General features: G+C 36.4%; 2 protein-coding genes across 2 annotated transcripts in view; one reads left to right on the top strand and one right to left on the bottom strand.

Annotated features, from left to right (window-relative positions):
* Positions 1-956, top strand: part of SPATA1 (spermatogenesis associated 1) — a 53,219-nt gene extending 52,263 nt beyond the window's left edge. The window contains 2 exon segments of the mRNA XM_053893201.1: positions 220-289; positions 874-956. Coding sequence (XP_053749176.1) covers positions 220-289; positions 874-941 — 138 coding nt within the window. The 3' untranslated portion in view covers positions 942-956.
* Positions 1-15,921, bottom strand: part of CTBS (chitobiase) — a 42,737-nt gene that overhangs the window by 431 nt on the left and 26,385 nt on the right. The window contains exons 4-6 of the mRNA XM_019413993.2: positions 4,149-4,317; positions 2,636-2,733; positions 2,190-2,351 (exon numbers count right to left, since the gene is read on the bottom strand). Of these exons, the coding sequence (XP_019269538.2) occupies positions 2,190-2,351; positions 2,636-2,733; positions 4,149-4,317 (429 nt within the window). The remainder of the gene's footprint in view (positions 1-2,189; positions 2,352-2,635; positions 2,734-4,148; positions 4,318-15,921) is intronic.

Genomic DNA, 15,921 nt, shown 5'->3' with positions numbered 1-15,921 from the left:
ATCAACCAAGATGTACATCTGAAGCACTTGTGTGGCTTTAAAAAACACAAACTACCAGGACCCACACCACATGAAAAAATCTTCAGGGCTGATGACAGGGCATACATTTGTTTTGTGTTTTGCCATTCCATTAGATAATTCTGATATGCAGACACAGTTAAGGAGGATCACTGCTCTGGTCCTCTAAGCCAGTTTATGTATTTTTTTTTTCTTCTACAGTTCCTGGAAATGTGCCTAATTAAGAACTCAGCAGATGACTTCATCTGTGATGAATCAGTCATATCAAAAGGTAATGGGTGAGGAAAATATCTCCTTTTCCAGGTCTTACAGAATTGATTTTAAGAGCCTGTCGGGTGTGGATTCCATGGGTAACTTATGCACACACATTTTTGTAGATGAGAAAATCTGAAAATGGTCTTATGCTCACCTTCCACCCTTTAAAGTCCTCCTCAGCATCAACTGCCTCTAGTACTAACACAGTCTCTCCTAGAAGGTAGATAAGCTATTGGATAAAAGAAAGAGAAAAGGAACAGAAAAACTAGGCAAAGGGTAAAGGAAAGGGGGAAAAGATAGGAAATAAAAAATAGAATCAACTGTGATTTTAAATAATTATACTGATTTTTATATACATCTGGGAAACTTTTAAAGGCAATTCTCAATGGATGCCAGTAATAATTTTATTTATGGTAGCACCACTGGAATTAGGACTACTTTGCAGGACATTAGTCACTTGGTAAATGAATAAACTGGCATATTTAAGTATAGTAGGCTCATTTACTACAAGCATATTTTATATTCTATTTAAAATTTTAAATTGTGATTCACTATTAAAAGGCAACCTCTATGTAAATATAGAAATATTTATTTTTGCAGGTTCAGGGATGAATCCAAAGACACATATCTCTTTGCCATTATTTAGTGAGTACTTTGAGCCCTTTTGATAATGTTAAGAAATTTCAAATGCCTCAAAGCAGTGAAGGATGAAAGGATGAAAAACTGAGCATATGTAAAATTGATCTATTCATGATTAAGGCATACATATGCTTTTGGGAATATCGAGTGCATGATGAGGCTGCTATGGCTCAAACAGCATAAGAAAGCAAAAACGATTCTCTTCAATCACAACAAGAAACTTGATTTTGGTTGCTATGGAATTTTACAATGAGTGAAAAAGAGGAACAAAACAGTTTTATAGCTAAACTGTTGTCTAAAGTGCCATTAAATAAATGACTTTCAAAAGGTTTATCAAAAGGCTTCCTGAATTGTAAAACCTTAAAGAATTTGTCTTATTTATTAAGGAAAAAAATAAGTCAGGGACTACAAAAAATAGTACCCCAGAGTGTAAAATATTACACTGTTTGGCAAAGACAAGATTATAATATACCCTAGTTTAATGGGTTTATAAAGGTATAGAAATCTCTACACCAAAGCATTTATTAAATATGTGGGTTTATAGTCATTTTTCATAAATTGGGAACAGGCCATTATTAAGGAATATAAATTCCTACTGGAATCAACTTACATCATATTTTAGGGCTCCTTTTACAGTAACAGAATCCAAAGTAAATTCAAAGATGGCTTGTAATTGAGGTGTGTGGAAAAGTTTGTATTATATTGAAGGTAAATTATGAAAAATATTACTTTTGCCTCTTTGTATGGCAATTACTATTTATCAAACACTACCTGACAGAATTGCTCTGGTCATTTCCTCTACTTCTTCAAGTTTCTGTTTGTAATATAATGTGTCTAATGTCACATAGTTTATACCATTTTCCACTGATTCCATGATGATGCATTCTTTATTCTCAGCCTCATGCCTCCCTATAAAAAACAGCCTCATCAGAACCTTTAGGCTACCTTGAAATGAAGGCTTACTGAGTGGTAACCTATTTTGGCCCAAAGCCACAGTTATCATACATAGCTGTCAATTATTACAGGAGATCCTGTTTGTGATATGCATGTTTTTATAACCTTATCTAACATGACAAGTGGCCCATGCAAAGAAGTTATATTATTAGCATAAGTTGAACTGCTCAGCTGGAAAGTAAAGTACCTGATTACAAGTTTACTCATCTAAACTCTATGTTGTACCCTAAAAGAAAACTGATAGAAATTCTTAATATCAAATATGTAATTATGAAAACATGCAGTTATGAAAATAGAATGTTCATAACTTGTGAAAAGCTTACTTTATAGTTATAGTAAGAGGCCTGCTGATTTTTATCCCAGTGGCTTCCAGAAATAGAACTATTTACGTGCTTCATAATTATTTTATAGGGCACCTGCTGTCCTGAAGCAATACCACAAGAGGCCCTCCAGGAAGGGACTTTTGGAATGGTACAAACACGATCCTAGAAATATAAAATGTTCATGTTATACATTTATCAGTTAAGCAAGTATTAGAAACCCAATCAGAAAATGTAATCAAAAACTATTAGAAATAAAATATGTACTATAAATAACCTGACTATACCTAATAAAAGTAAAAAGAAAATATGTAACATTCAGAAACTTCCGTGGGATTAAATAATTAAACGCTACCTTTTTAGTCTCAAACTATGTTCATATACAAAACAAAACAGGCTCCAAAAATATAATAGAGAAAAAAATCATATAGGAAATAATCTGTTCTTACCTCCAATAGCTTTAGACAGGTATAGTCATAACCATACCAGGGGATACCCATTACAAGTTTCTCAGGGTTAATGCCGATCTTGATGTAGTCATCATACCCTAATCAAGTTGGGACGGAAAAGGCATATTTTTTCACTTTATATTCTACTAATGGGTTTATACAAGCTATTCAACCATTCGGAAGCTAAGTTTGAAAAAACAAGTACATTTATGCAAAATACCAACAGAGTGTTTCTCTAATATGACATAAGTGATTTGTTTTGAATATTAGAACACATTTAAAACAAGATCAAATTGTAGCAAAAAACTCATAAAATTTATTTCTAGGAAGAATGACACATTTCAGGAAAGCATGTTAATTGTGTATTAACTGCTAAGACATGATATAACTCTCTGGCAGGGATGGCCTCAGAATTTCATATGGCATATTTCTATAACATGGAACAATTGTGCTTTCTATAAGTATGAATTACAGCTAGGGACAAGAAATGTCCCCCAATTACTCTGTACTCAATCTATAGTTAGGAAACAAAGAAATATGAACAGATTCCTGGTCAGTCCCTGCTGTGCCCAATGCTGCAAAATGTTTTCCCACCCAAAGATGTTCCAAGATTATCAGAAAGTTGAATTAAGTAAATTTGCTGTTTTTAAGAGCCTTTATTGTGTACTGTTAAATATCCAAGAGAGGGGTAGAGTATGCCTTATTTCACAAACATATTTGATAATGAGCCTAATATTGTTAGGACACAATTATCTCCTTTATGAAACACAGTTTGGAAAAATGAATTACTTTGTAGTTATAACAGTTATTTTCCATATTATAAGTGGCATATGCATATGATCAGATTATTAATTTGGACATGATAAGGATAGGTTCTAAGATTTTTCTCTCTAAATTGAAAAATATTTTTTATTAATCAATACTTAAAGCAGGGCCAATTATCTCAGAAAATTTCACTTGAGTCCAAAAGATAGCAAGAAATCTTTTATTGAATTGGCTGATGTGATATGAATGATAGATCAGAAGTACTCTTAATTCTAATAGTGATATAGCATGGGTGCTAATAATAAATGCCAAATAAGACAGTCCTCTATCAATCATGCACAGTAGCTACTCACATTATAACTATCTTTGCTATTAGCTAACATTGGTTATTTCAACAAAAATATCATGTCAAATTCTAGATAAGCAAATAATCTCCTTTATGTAACTTTGGGAGAAAAGTTTTGACTTGAAGTTAGAACACCTGCTTGAGCCCCAACTAAATAATACTTAGTAGCAATACAAAGAGAACTTAACACTCATCATCCCATCTATAATAGAGGATTAATAATATATCTATCCCACAAAATTTTTAGAAGAATTAAGTGAAAACTTTATGTAAACTTGAAAGCTCTCCAAATTAAGTGATATTCATGTTTCAAGAAAGCTTTACAAATGGAAAAGGTATACAAATGATTTAGAAATACTAAAATAACCTTAATGTTAAAGTGATCATTTTGTGGATTCTTACCAGTTAATGTCTCCTTATAGGGAGCATTGGCTGCTGCAATACATTCTGACAAGGCCGGACTTTGTTCATCATAAGACATCACAAAGAGAAAGTCACAAGCATCTGCAATTCCAGTGTAATTATAGCACCTGTCTTTGCACTTTGGAGACCAAGTTACATCAAAGGTTACCTGTGGAAAAACACGTACCATTTTATGTAACATGATCAAATATGCTTATTATGTCAGTTTTTTATTACATATATTTGCTTCATACTACCCAAGAAAAAAAGATCTATTTACATATATGAACATAGGGTTCTATATGCTTATAGAAGAAGAACAGTTCTAAGATAATTTTTTCCCCGATGGGTTAACCCAGACATATATTTGGACAGATACAATGACCAGGAGCAGGGCACTGTGTAGAAGAGGAATTTTAAATGTCTTTAGAGGCTAGACTGGTACCTCAACTGATTGAAAGAGACGTAATGACAATAGGGTGTAGGTGGGTCACTAAGCAACTAAAGAGTAAGCACAACTAAAATAATTCAAGTACAGAAGTTGTTAAAAATATTGTGTGGGCTAGATAGGTCATCTCTTGGTACAAGTTGACTGTCCTGGGTTGGGAGTCTAATATTCAATTATGTTACATGATAGGTTTAATCCAACATTACAGTTAAAGAAAGTGGTTTATGGCTGTAGGGATAAACTAATCAACTCAAAATGTTGAACAAATCACTTAAATGTTATTTTATGGGAATATTCAAATAAAACCTGAATGATGAATTACCTTTCATTTTTCTAAGCCAGTCTTCAACAAAGATGAGTCTCTTTAAAATATTTATTGCCTTAACCAGATATTAATTTGCATTATTTTATATATGGGCAAATGTTCTAAAGCATCATTAAAGGTTTCTTTTTCCTTTAGATACTCATTAAACACATTAATTATTACGAAAATTAAGATAATGCAATTAAAATTTTTACACTTTGGCCAATTTATTGTTATAGAATTTTGACAAAGTCCTAAAAAGAGTTGTAATTATCTATTAACACTAATGGAATCTCAGCTTTATAAGTACAAGCTTTCCTCAATAGCACTACAGCAAAATAGGTTATAAAGTGAATTTTTTACACATCCAATCCCATTTTATCACTGGTTCCTATTATAAAATGGAGCTATACTATAGTAACAGAGAAACCAAATGATCACCTCTAAAAAGGAAAATTTCAAATCCACTGTAGAAGTCCTTACCTCTCCTGAGCATTAGTACTTTTACCTGGGGCACCTGGGTGGCTTAGTCGGTTAAGCATCTGATTCTTGATTTCGGCTCAGGTCATGATCTCACGGTTAGTGAGTTCGAACCCCACATCCAGTGAGCTTGAGCCCTGCTTCTTGTGAGCCTCACTTCTCTGTCTCTCCCTTTCTGTTTCTCTGCCCCTCATGGGATTCTCTCTCTCTTTGCCCTCATTCACTTGCACCCTCTCTCTCCCTCAGAAAAAAGAAAGACTATTTTTACCTGGATTTCTTGTAATGGTTAATCTCCTATTTTTGAGAAAGCAGCATTCGTATATTAGACAAATCAAAATGATTTTGGTTCTAGTTTTGGCTCTGTTATAATTAGGTCTGTGTCTCTAAAAACATCTGAATTGGTTTTCCTACCTGTAAAAAAATCATTGTGTGGAAAGAACTCTTCTGGCATATTTCTAGCTCTTTAATTCTAGGACCATAATTCCGTAATCTTTTTTTTATTTATATAGGCAAAATGAATTTTTTTTAAATATGAAATTTATTGTCAAATTGGTTTCCATACAACACCCAGTGCTCATCCCAACAGGTGCCCTCCTCAATACCCATCACTCATCCTCCCCCTCCCTCCCTCCCCTTAACCTTCAGTTTGTTCTCAGTTTTTAAGAGTCTCTTATGTTTTGGCTCCCTCCCTAACATTTTTTTTTCCCCTTCCCCTCCTCCATGGTCTTCTGTTAAGTTTCTCAGGATCCACACAAGAGTGAAAACATGTGGTATCTGTCTTTCTCTGTATGACTTATTTCACTTAGCATAACACTCTCCAGTTCCATCCACGTTGCTACAAAAGGCTGTATTTCATTCTTTCTCATTGCCACATAGTATTCCATTGCATATATAAACCACAATTTCTTTATCCATTCTCAAATCAATGTGATACATCACATTAATAAAAGAGCATAATTCTGTAATCTTAATCATCATTTCCCCAAACCTCATTTCTCCTTCCAGACTCTATTTGTCTTTTTTTTTTTTTTTTTTTTTTTTTGGTGGCCAGTTTAAGAACTTTAGGGCTATTATCTGACTTCTCTCACACCCCATAACTAATCTCCCATTTTCCTTTGGGTGGCTTCTCATAACTGGTTCTGCTTCTTTCTTTCCATTAATTTTCAATATTTATTGAAGACTTCCTGAGTGTTAGGGTTATGCCATCATCCTAATCCAAACTATAAATCTCAAGTTATTAGACTTGGATTAGTATTTACTGGTTTCCATTTCTCCTCTAGACTATTATACATACTACTATGGAATAACCTTCCCCAAACACTTTCTACCATGTAACACACCACATACAGAATAAAATGCATATGCTTCAGTCTGACATTCTGGACCTTCCACAATCTGGCATGCCTTAGCAACTGTACCTTCCACTAATTTCGATACATGAATTTGACATAATAGGCCAAATTGTTCTACTTGCCCCTCAAAATTAGAAATAGACACTCCTATTGCAAATCTGTTCAATTTCTTCCTCCCTGCCCTTTCACTGTAGCATAATCTGGGCTAGCAAAGAGGTTGTTTCCCTTACACTAACTCTAGTCTCTTAGTAACAGCAATCTAGAAAATGAAGGAAACGTTTTCTGAGAACAAAATTTGTGAGGAGAGAAGTATGTTGACCTGTGTACCAGGTATTTGCTATTCTTGATCTAAACTGTATTTGTCTGAGGAGGGAAGGTCCAAGATGATGATGTAGGAAAACCCAGAAACCACCTGCTCCACAGACATACTAAATCTACACCTATAGAGCAGTTCCTCTGAAAGAACTGAGGACTGACTGAGCAGCTTTTGCACAACAGAAGAGAAACACACCACCTAGAAGACAGCAAGAGAGATGTAGACACGGCTACAAAGGAAGTCCCCACCCCCCTGATGCTGCTACTTGCAGTGGGGAGGGATATATACTGGGAGACCATGAGAAGATTTGTCTGCCTTGGTACAGGGGGAAAAAAGCAACTTTTTAATAAAAGATTAGAGGGGCTCCTGGGTGGCACAGTTGGTTAAGCCTCTGACTTTGGCTCGGGTCATGATCTTACTGTTCATGGGTTTGAGCCCTGTGTCAGGCTCTGTGCTGACAGCTCAGAGCCTGGAGCTTGCTTCAGATTCTGTGTCTCCCTCTCTTTCTCTCTCTTAGCCCCTGCCCCACTTGTGCTCTATCTCTCAAAAATAAATAAATAATGAATCAATCAATTAGAATATACAAAATCCAGCCCTAGAACTCTGTCAAAAAGTGGGGGAGCTGCTAGAAATCTTTGGGTCAGAAGGGTTGGCAAGCACCAGGGTTTACATTCCCTCACTACCTTGACATCACGAACAGGAGCAGGGCCTGGGTGGGTACCCAAGGCAGCTTACCACTTCAGTAAGCCCTAGGCTCCTAGTCCACACCAGCCCTACCCGTCCCACAAGGCAGATCGAATACGGAGCACATAAGACAACCCTGGTCAGCATTTACCATAGTTACAGCTGTCTCACCAAAGTGACAGAGGTGCACAACACCCTAAAACTTTTCAGGCCTGCACTGCTTTGGCTCCAGGCAATTTTCCAGGGCATTCCCCACCCAGAAAAGCATGCTGAGACACCCTGGCCTGTGCCTGCCTCGACTCCAACCACCCTGCCAGAGTACCCGTGCACAAATGTCCTGAGAAGTCTACCCACTTAAGCTTCACCTGTCCTGCCAAGGCACCCTCTGCACAAAGAACCCTGGGACTGTCCCAGCCTATGCCCACTTCAACTCTGACATCTCAGCAGGGTGGCCCCACCCTGCAGGGGAACTCATCCTAGCCACTACTCCAGCCAGCTGGCCAAAATTACCAGGTGCACACAGTCTACACAGGGGATGATTACACACATAGGACCATTCCTTCAAGTTTAGAAGTAGCCATTCTACCTAATTCATAGAAACAAACTCAGAAAGTCAAGCAAAATGACAAAGAAGAATATGCTTCAAACAAAAGAATTCAGAAAAGGAACTAAATGAAATGAATATAAGCTATCTACCCAATAAAGACTCTAAAGTAATAGTCATAAAGATGCTCACCAGAGAAGAATGGATAGACTCAAAACATTAAGAGGAGACAGAAACTTTAAAAAAAAAAAATCAGAGTTGAATATGGTAATGGAGATGAAAGATACACAAGAGGGAACCAAGAGTGGATTAGAGGATGCATAAGAATGGACCAAAAATCTAGGACAGGATAATGGAAAGCACTCAACCTGAACAGCAAAAAGAAAAAAAAATTTTAAATGGGGATATGGTAAGGAATATCTTGGACATCAAGTGAATAAGCATTCACATTCTAGGGGTTCCAGGAGGAGAAAAGGGAGAGGAGGAGGGAGAGGAGGACAGAAAATTTATTTGAAGAAATAATAGCCAAAAATGTCCCTAACATGGGGAAGGAAACAGACATCTAATTTCAAGAATCAGAGAGTTCCAAATAAGATGAACTCAAGGAGGTACACAAGACAATAATCAAAGTGTTAAAGATTAAAGACATAATTTTAAAAGCAGCACAAGGAGTTAGTTACATACAAGGGTTAAAGCTATTTGATGAGTTTTCAACAGAAACTTTATAAGCCAGAGAGAACTGGCATGATCTAGTCAAAGCACAGAAAGGGAAAAACTTCCAAGAATACTCTAACTGGCAAGGTTATCAGTCAGAATTGAAGGGGAGAGAGAGTTTTCCAAACAAAAGTTAAAGAAATTTATCACCACAGTTACGAGAAATGTTCAAGGGACTTCTTTACATGTAAAGAAAAAGGCCATAATTAGAACAAAATTATGAAAAATTTCACCAGTAAAAGGAGATACAATAAAGGTAGAACAATCACTTATGTAGCTAGTATGAAGGTTAATAGACAAAAGTAGTAAAATCAATTATATCTAAAAATGTAGTGATGGGGCTCACAAAGTAAAAAGATATAAAATGTGACAACATACATAAAATGAGGGGGAGAAAAATGAACTATGTACAAAATGTGTTTGAACATAACTGACCAACTTATTATAGACTGCTATATACTTAAGATATATGAACCTCTTGGTAACTACAAACCAAAAATCTATGATGGATACACAAAAAATTAAGAGAAAGAAATCAAAACATAACACTAAAAAGCCACCCATCACAACAAGAGCAAGAAGACAAAAACTACAAAACAATCAGAAAACAACAAAATAGCAGTAAGTACATACCTATCAATAATTACTATAAATGTGAATAGTCTAAATATTCCAATCAAAAGACAGAGTGACAGAATGGTTAAAAAAAAAAAAAAAAAAGACTCATTGATATGTTCCTACAAGAGACTCATTTCAGACCTAAAACCACATATGGACTGAAAGTAACAGGATGGAAAAATACCCCATGCAAATGGAAGGAAAGAAAAAGGTGGGGCGATACTTATCTCAGACATAATAGACTTTAAGACTATAACAAGAAACAGAAAAGAACATACATAAGATGAAAGCATCAATCCAATGAGAGGATATAACAGTTGTAAATATCTATGCACCCAACATTGAAGCACCTAACTACATAAAGCAAAACTTAACAGACCTAAAGGAAAAAATGGACAGTAATATAATAGTGGCAGGGGACTTTAAACCCAACGTACATCAATGGATTTGATCATTCAGACATAAAATCAACAGGGAAACAGTGGTTTTCAATGACACATCAGACTAGATGGACTTAACGGATATATCTATATAGATATATATAGATATAGAACATATATATATATACATATATATAGAACATATATCTATCTATACATATATATACATATATCTATATCTATATCTATATCTATATCTATATCTATATCTATATCTATATATATAACATTCTCCAAGATAGAGGATGTGTTAGGCCACAAAAACAAGTCTCAATAAATTCAAGAAAACTGAAATATCAAACATATTTTCCAACCACAAAGGAATGAAACTAAAAATCAATTACCAAAAAAAAAAAAAAAAGAAAGAAAAAAACCAAACACACGGAAGCTAAACAACATGCTACTAAACAACAAATGAGTCAACAAATCAACTTTTTTATTATTTTTCTGATTTCTGAATAGTTATTTTTAATGTTACTATTGCAATAGTTTCAGGGTGCCACAAACCATGCCCATATAAAATGGCAAACAACCCAGAATATTGTGTGTGTTCTGACTGCACCCAGTGGTTTTTGCCATGTCTCTGTCCCTCTGCTTGGGCACCCCTATTCCCTGAGACACAACATTTAAATTAGGCCAATTAATAACTCTAAAATGGCCTGTAAGTGTTCAAGTGAAAGGAAGAGTCACATATCTCTCACTTGAATCAAAAGGTAGAAATGATCAAGCTTAGTGAGGAAGGCATGTCAAAGCTGAGACAGGCCAAAAGCTAAACTTTTTGTGCCAAACAGCCAAGTTGTGAAAGCAAAAAGTTCTTGAAGGAAATTAAAAGTGCTACTCCAGTAAGAACATGAATTATAAGAAAGTAAAAATTGTAAGAAAGTAAAAATTATAAGAAAGTGAAAGCCATATTGCTGATATGGAGAAAGTATTAATGGTCTAGATGGAAGATCAAACCAGCCACAACATTCCCTTAAGCCAAATCCAGGGAGAAAGTCCTTAACTCTTCAATTCTTTGAAGGCTGGGAGAGGTGAGGAAGCTGCAAAAGAAAAGTTTGAAGCAGCAGCAGTTGGTTCATGAGGTTGAAGGGGAAAAAAACCTTTCTCCATAACATAAAAGTGCAAGGTGAAGCAAGAAGTGCTGACGTAGAAGCTGCAGCAAGTTATCCAGAAGATCTAGCTAAGATAATTAATGAAGGTGGCTACACTAAACAATAGATTTTCAAGATTGACAAAACAGCCTTAATTGGAAGAAGATGTTATCTAAGGAATTCCATAGCTAGAAAGAAGTCAGTCAATTTCTGACTTCAAAGCTTCATAGGACAGACAAAGTCTCTTGTTAAGGACTAAAATAGCTGGTGACTTTAAGCTGAAGCCAATTCTCATTCACCATCATGAAAAATCTAGGGCCCTTGAGAATTATGCTAAACCTGGAAGAGGGGGCCATGATGCTGGAGCAGCATGGAACTTTTTTTTTGCCTTTCTTATTTCTGAAATGCAGCTAGATCAACACCAAACTATCTTGCACACCTGGAAAACTGATTTGAGGATTAACACAACAATCTACACAACTTGAACCACAGAACTTAGCAGTTACATGGCATGGAGAGATGAATTGGGGAGAGACAGAAGCCACGGAGGGTAGGGAGCTGTTTTTGCTTGTGGAGAGAGGACAGAGACAGGGGAGAGTACAGGAAAAGCACTCCCCCCCAGCTCCCAAAAGCAGATCGAGAGAAGGAGAAAGAGTGGACTGAACAAAAAAGAGAAAAAGGGACTGCAAGCCAAAAAAAAAGGGGGGGGGGGGAGAAAGTAGAAAGAGGGCTTATATACCATTAAGTCTCTATAAACAGGGGAGAACAGAGTCTGAAACTCTGCAGCTCAATACCTGGCAGAGCTCTGGTGGGAAGGGCAAATCCCCAGGAGCAGAGCGCAAGGTCCGAGGGGTCCTCAGGGAACATGGGGAGAGGTGATTCCCCTGCTGGGAGGACATTTGGTAGAGGCTGTGTGGCCTCCCCACAGGCAAAGGTCCCAGCAGACCCTGGAGAGTAGCCACATTCACTGGTGTTGGAACAAGGACATTAAGGGAGAAACCTGGCACCAGGTGTGTGTTGTGATTTATCATAATCCCTGAAATGCTGCATGATCACACAAACTTTTTCTGGGGTGGGCTGGCACCCAGCTGCAGTCTCTGGGCATCTGCAGCAGTTACAGGTGCATGAACATTCCAGGGGGTGGGCTGGCACCCGGCCATTGCTCAGCGAGACCATCCCCCAGAGGGTTTGAGTGGGTGAAAGCCACAGTCCCTCAGAAGTGAGGGGTTTGGAAACAGCCCCCTCTGAGATAAAACTCTGGAGGGAGGTGCCCCTGGTGGTTGACGGCTTTGTCATGGACTGTGTAGAAGTGGGGAGTGGACAGAAGCCAGAGACAAAGGAAGGGTGCATGATTGCCAGTCAGTGAGAGCACAGAATTCTGATATTAGAGACTAGGTAGCTGGGTGACACCATTTTCACCCCTCCTGCGTAAGGGCATATATGTCTACACATGTCACCCCAGTAAACTAAGCAGTGCCATCTAGTGGACAACAGAGCCATTACACCAAGCCCCGCCCAACTGGGCCAACCGCACTCTAGAGGAACACCACAAATCTCTCCACCTGCTTAGTTTACAGATTATAAAGTGCTTCATAGTTTGAATTCTAGGGGAAAATGGATGTAATTTCAATCGTATTTCATTCTGTTTGCTGGTCCCTCTATTCATTTTTTTTTCTTTTTATTTTCTTATTCTTGAATACAGAAAGAAAAAGTTTATTTTTATTATCCGTTTTTATAAAAAAGATTTTTCTTTATTTTTTTTCTATATTTTTACTTTTTTGTAAATTTCTGGAATTCTATTTTACTTTCATCGTTTCACTTTATTCTATTTTATTTTATTCTATTTTATTTATTTATTTATTATTTATTTTATTTTTTAATTTTCATTTTCCTTTTTTTTCCCCTTTTTTTCTTTTCTTTCCCTTTTTTTAATCTATTCTGTCACACTTCTTTCAACAACCAGACCTAAATATACCTAATATCTAGCATCCTTTATTTGATTTTTTGTGTGTGTTGTTTTTAAGTTTTTAATTTTAATTTTTTAATTTTTTAATTTTATTAATTCTTTTTCTTCCTTCAAAATGATGAAACAAAGGAATTCACCCCAAAAGAAAGAACAGGAAGAAATGACAGCCAGGGACTTAATCAACACAGATACAAGCAAGATGTTGAACCAGAATTTAGAATCACGACAAGAAGAATACTAACTGGGGTTGTAAAAAGCATAGAATTCCTTTCTGCAGAGATAAAAGAAGTAAAATCTAGTCAGAACGAAATAAAAAATGCTATAACTGAGCTGCAATCTTGAATGGTTCCCATGGCAGCAAGGATGGATGAAGCAGATCAGCGAATCAGCAGTACAGAGGACAAACTTATGGAGAATAATGAAGCAGGAAAAAAAAGAGGGAAACTGAGGCAAAAGAGCATGATATAAGAATTAGAGAACTCAGTGACTCATTAAAAAGGAATAACATCTGAATCTTAGGGGGTCCCAGAAGATGAAGAGAGAGAGAAAGGGGTAGAAGGGTTATGTGAGCAAATCATAGCAGAAAACTTTCCTAACCTGGGGAAAGACACAGGCATCAAAATCCAGGAAGCACAGAGAACTCCCATCAGATTCAACAGAAACTGACCATCAACAAGGCATATCATAGTCAAATTCACAAAATACTCAGGCAAGGAAAGAATCATGAAAGCAGCAAGGAAAAAAAAGTCCTTAACCTACAAGGGAAGACAGATCAGGTTTGCAGCAGACTTATCCATAGAAACTTGGCAGGCCAGAAAGGAGTGGCAGGATGTATTCATGTGCTGAATCGGAAAAATATGCCGCCAAGAATTCTTTATCCAGCAAGACTGTCATTCAAAATAGGAGAGAGAAAAAGTTTCCCAGACAAACAAAAATTAAAGGAATTTGTGACAACTAAACCAGCCCTGCAAGAAAGTTTAAAGGGTACAGTCTGAGGGGAGAAAAAAAAAAGGAAAAAAAAATTCCAAAAGCAACAAAGACTAAAAGGACCAAGAACACCAGAAACTCCAACTCTACAGGCAACATAATGGCAATAAATTCATATCTTTCAGTACTCACTCTAAACGTCAATGGACTCAATGCTCCAATCAAAAGACACAGGGTAACAGAATGGATAAGAAAACAAGATCCATCTATATGCTGTTTACAAGAGACCCATTTTAGACCTAAAGACACCTTCAGATTGAAAATAAGGGGATGGAGAACCATCTAACATGCTAATGGTCGCCAAAACAAAGCTGGAGTAGCCATACTCATATCAGACAATCTAGATTTTAAAATAAAGACTGTAACAGATGAAGAAGGGCATTATATCATAATTAATGGGTCTTCCCACCAAGAGCTAACAATTGTAAACATTTATGCTCCAAACGTGGAAGAACCCAAATATATAAATCAATTAATCACAAACATACAGAAACTCATTGATAATAATACCATAATAGTAGGGGACTTCAACACCCCCACTTACAGCAATGGACAGATCATATAAATAGAAAATAATCAAGGAAACAATGACTTTGAATGACACACTGGACTGGATGGACTTACCAGATATATTCAAAACATTTCATCCTAAAGCAATGGAATACAATAAATATTCTACTCGAGTGCACATGGAACATTCTCCAGAATAGATCACATACCAGGACACAAATCAGCCCTCAACAAGTACAAAAAGATCGAGATCATACTGTGCATATTTTCAGACCACAACACTATGAAACTTGAAATCAACCACAAGAAAAAATTTGCAAAGGTAACAAATACTTGGAGACTAAAGAACATCCTACTAAACAATAAGTAGGCTAAACAAGAAGTTAAAAAGAGGAAATTAAAAAGTACATGGAAGCCAATGAAAATAACACCACAGTCCAAAACCTCTGGTATGCAGCAAAGGTGGTCATAAGAGGGAAGTACATAGCAATCCAAGCCTTCCTAAAAAAGGAAGAAAGGTCTCAGATACACAACCTAACTTTACACCTTAAAGAGCTGGAAAAAGAACAGCAAATAAAACCCAGGGGGCACCTGAGTGGCTCAGTCGATTAAGCTCCCAACTTCGCTCCGGTCATGATCTCGCAGTTCATGGGTTTGAGCCCTGCATCAGTCTCTGGGCTGGCAGCTGGGAGCCTGGAGCCTACTTCAGATTCTGTGTTTCCCTTTCTCTTCCCCTCACCCACCCTCCCTCCCTCTCTCTTTCTCTCTCTCTCTCAAAAATAAACAAATATTTAAAAATTAAAAAAAAAAAAACAGAAGACAGGAAATAAAGATTAGAGCAGAAATCAATGCTATTGAAATCAAAAAAGCAGAACAGATCAATAAAACCAGGAGCTGGTTCTTTGAAAGAATTAACAAAATTGATAAATCCTTAGTCAGTTTGAACAAAAAGAAAAAGGAAAGCCCCAAATAAATAAAATCAAGAATGAAAGAGAGATCACAACCAACACTGCAGAAATAAATAAGAGAATTTGCAGAAATTAATGAGAATATTATGAGCAATTATACACCAATAAAATAGGCAATCTGGAAGAAATCGTCAAATTCCAAGAAACATATAAACTATTAAAACTAAAACAGGAAGAAATAGAAAATTTGAACAGACCCATAACCAGTAAGGAAATCAAATTAGTAATCAAAAATCTCCCAAAAAACAAGAGTCCAGTGCTGGATAGCTTTCCAGGGAAATTCTACCAAACATTTAAAGAAGAGTTAACACCTACTCTTTTGAAGCTATTCCAAAAAATAGAAATGGAAGG

Source organism: Panthera pardus, unplaced genomic scaffold, assembly GCF_024362965.1.
Source record: "Panthera pardus isolate Hobbes unplaced genomic scaffold, ASM2436296v1 HiC_scaffold_11, whole genome shotgun sequence".
NCBI classification, from domain to species: domain Eukaryota; kingdom Metazoa; phylum Chordata; class Mammalia; order Carnivora; family Felidae; genus Panthera; species Panthera pardus.
Note: the sequence above shows the minus strand (reverse complement) of the source record. Positions and strands in the feature narration are given on the sequence as shown.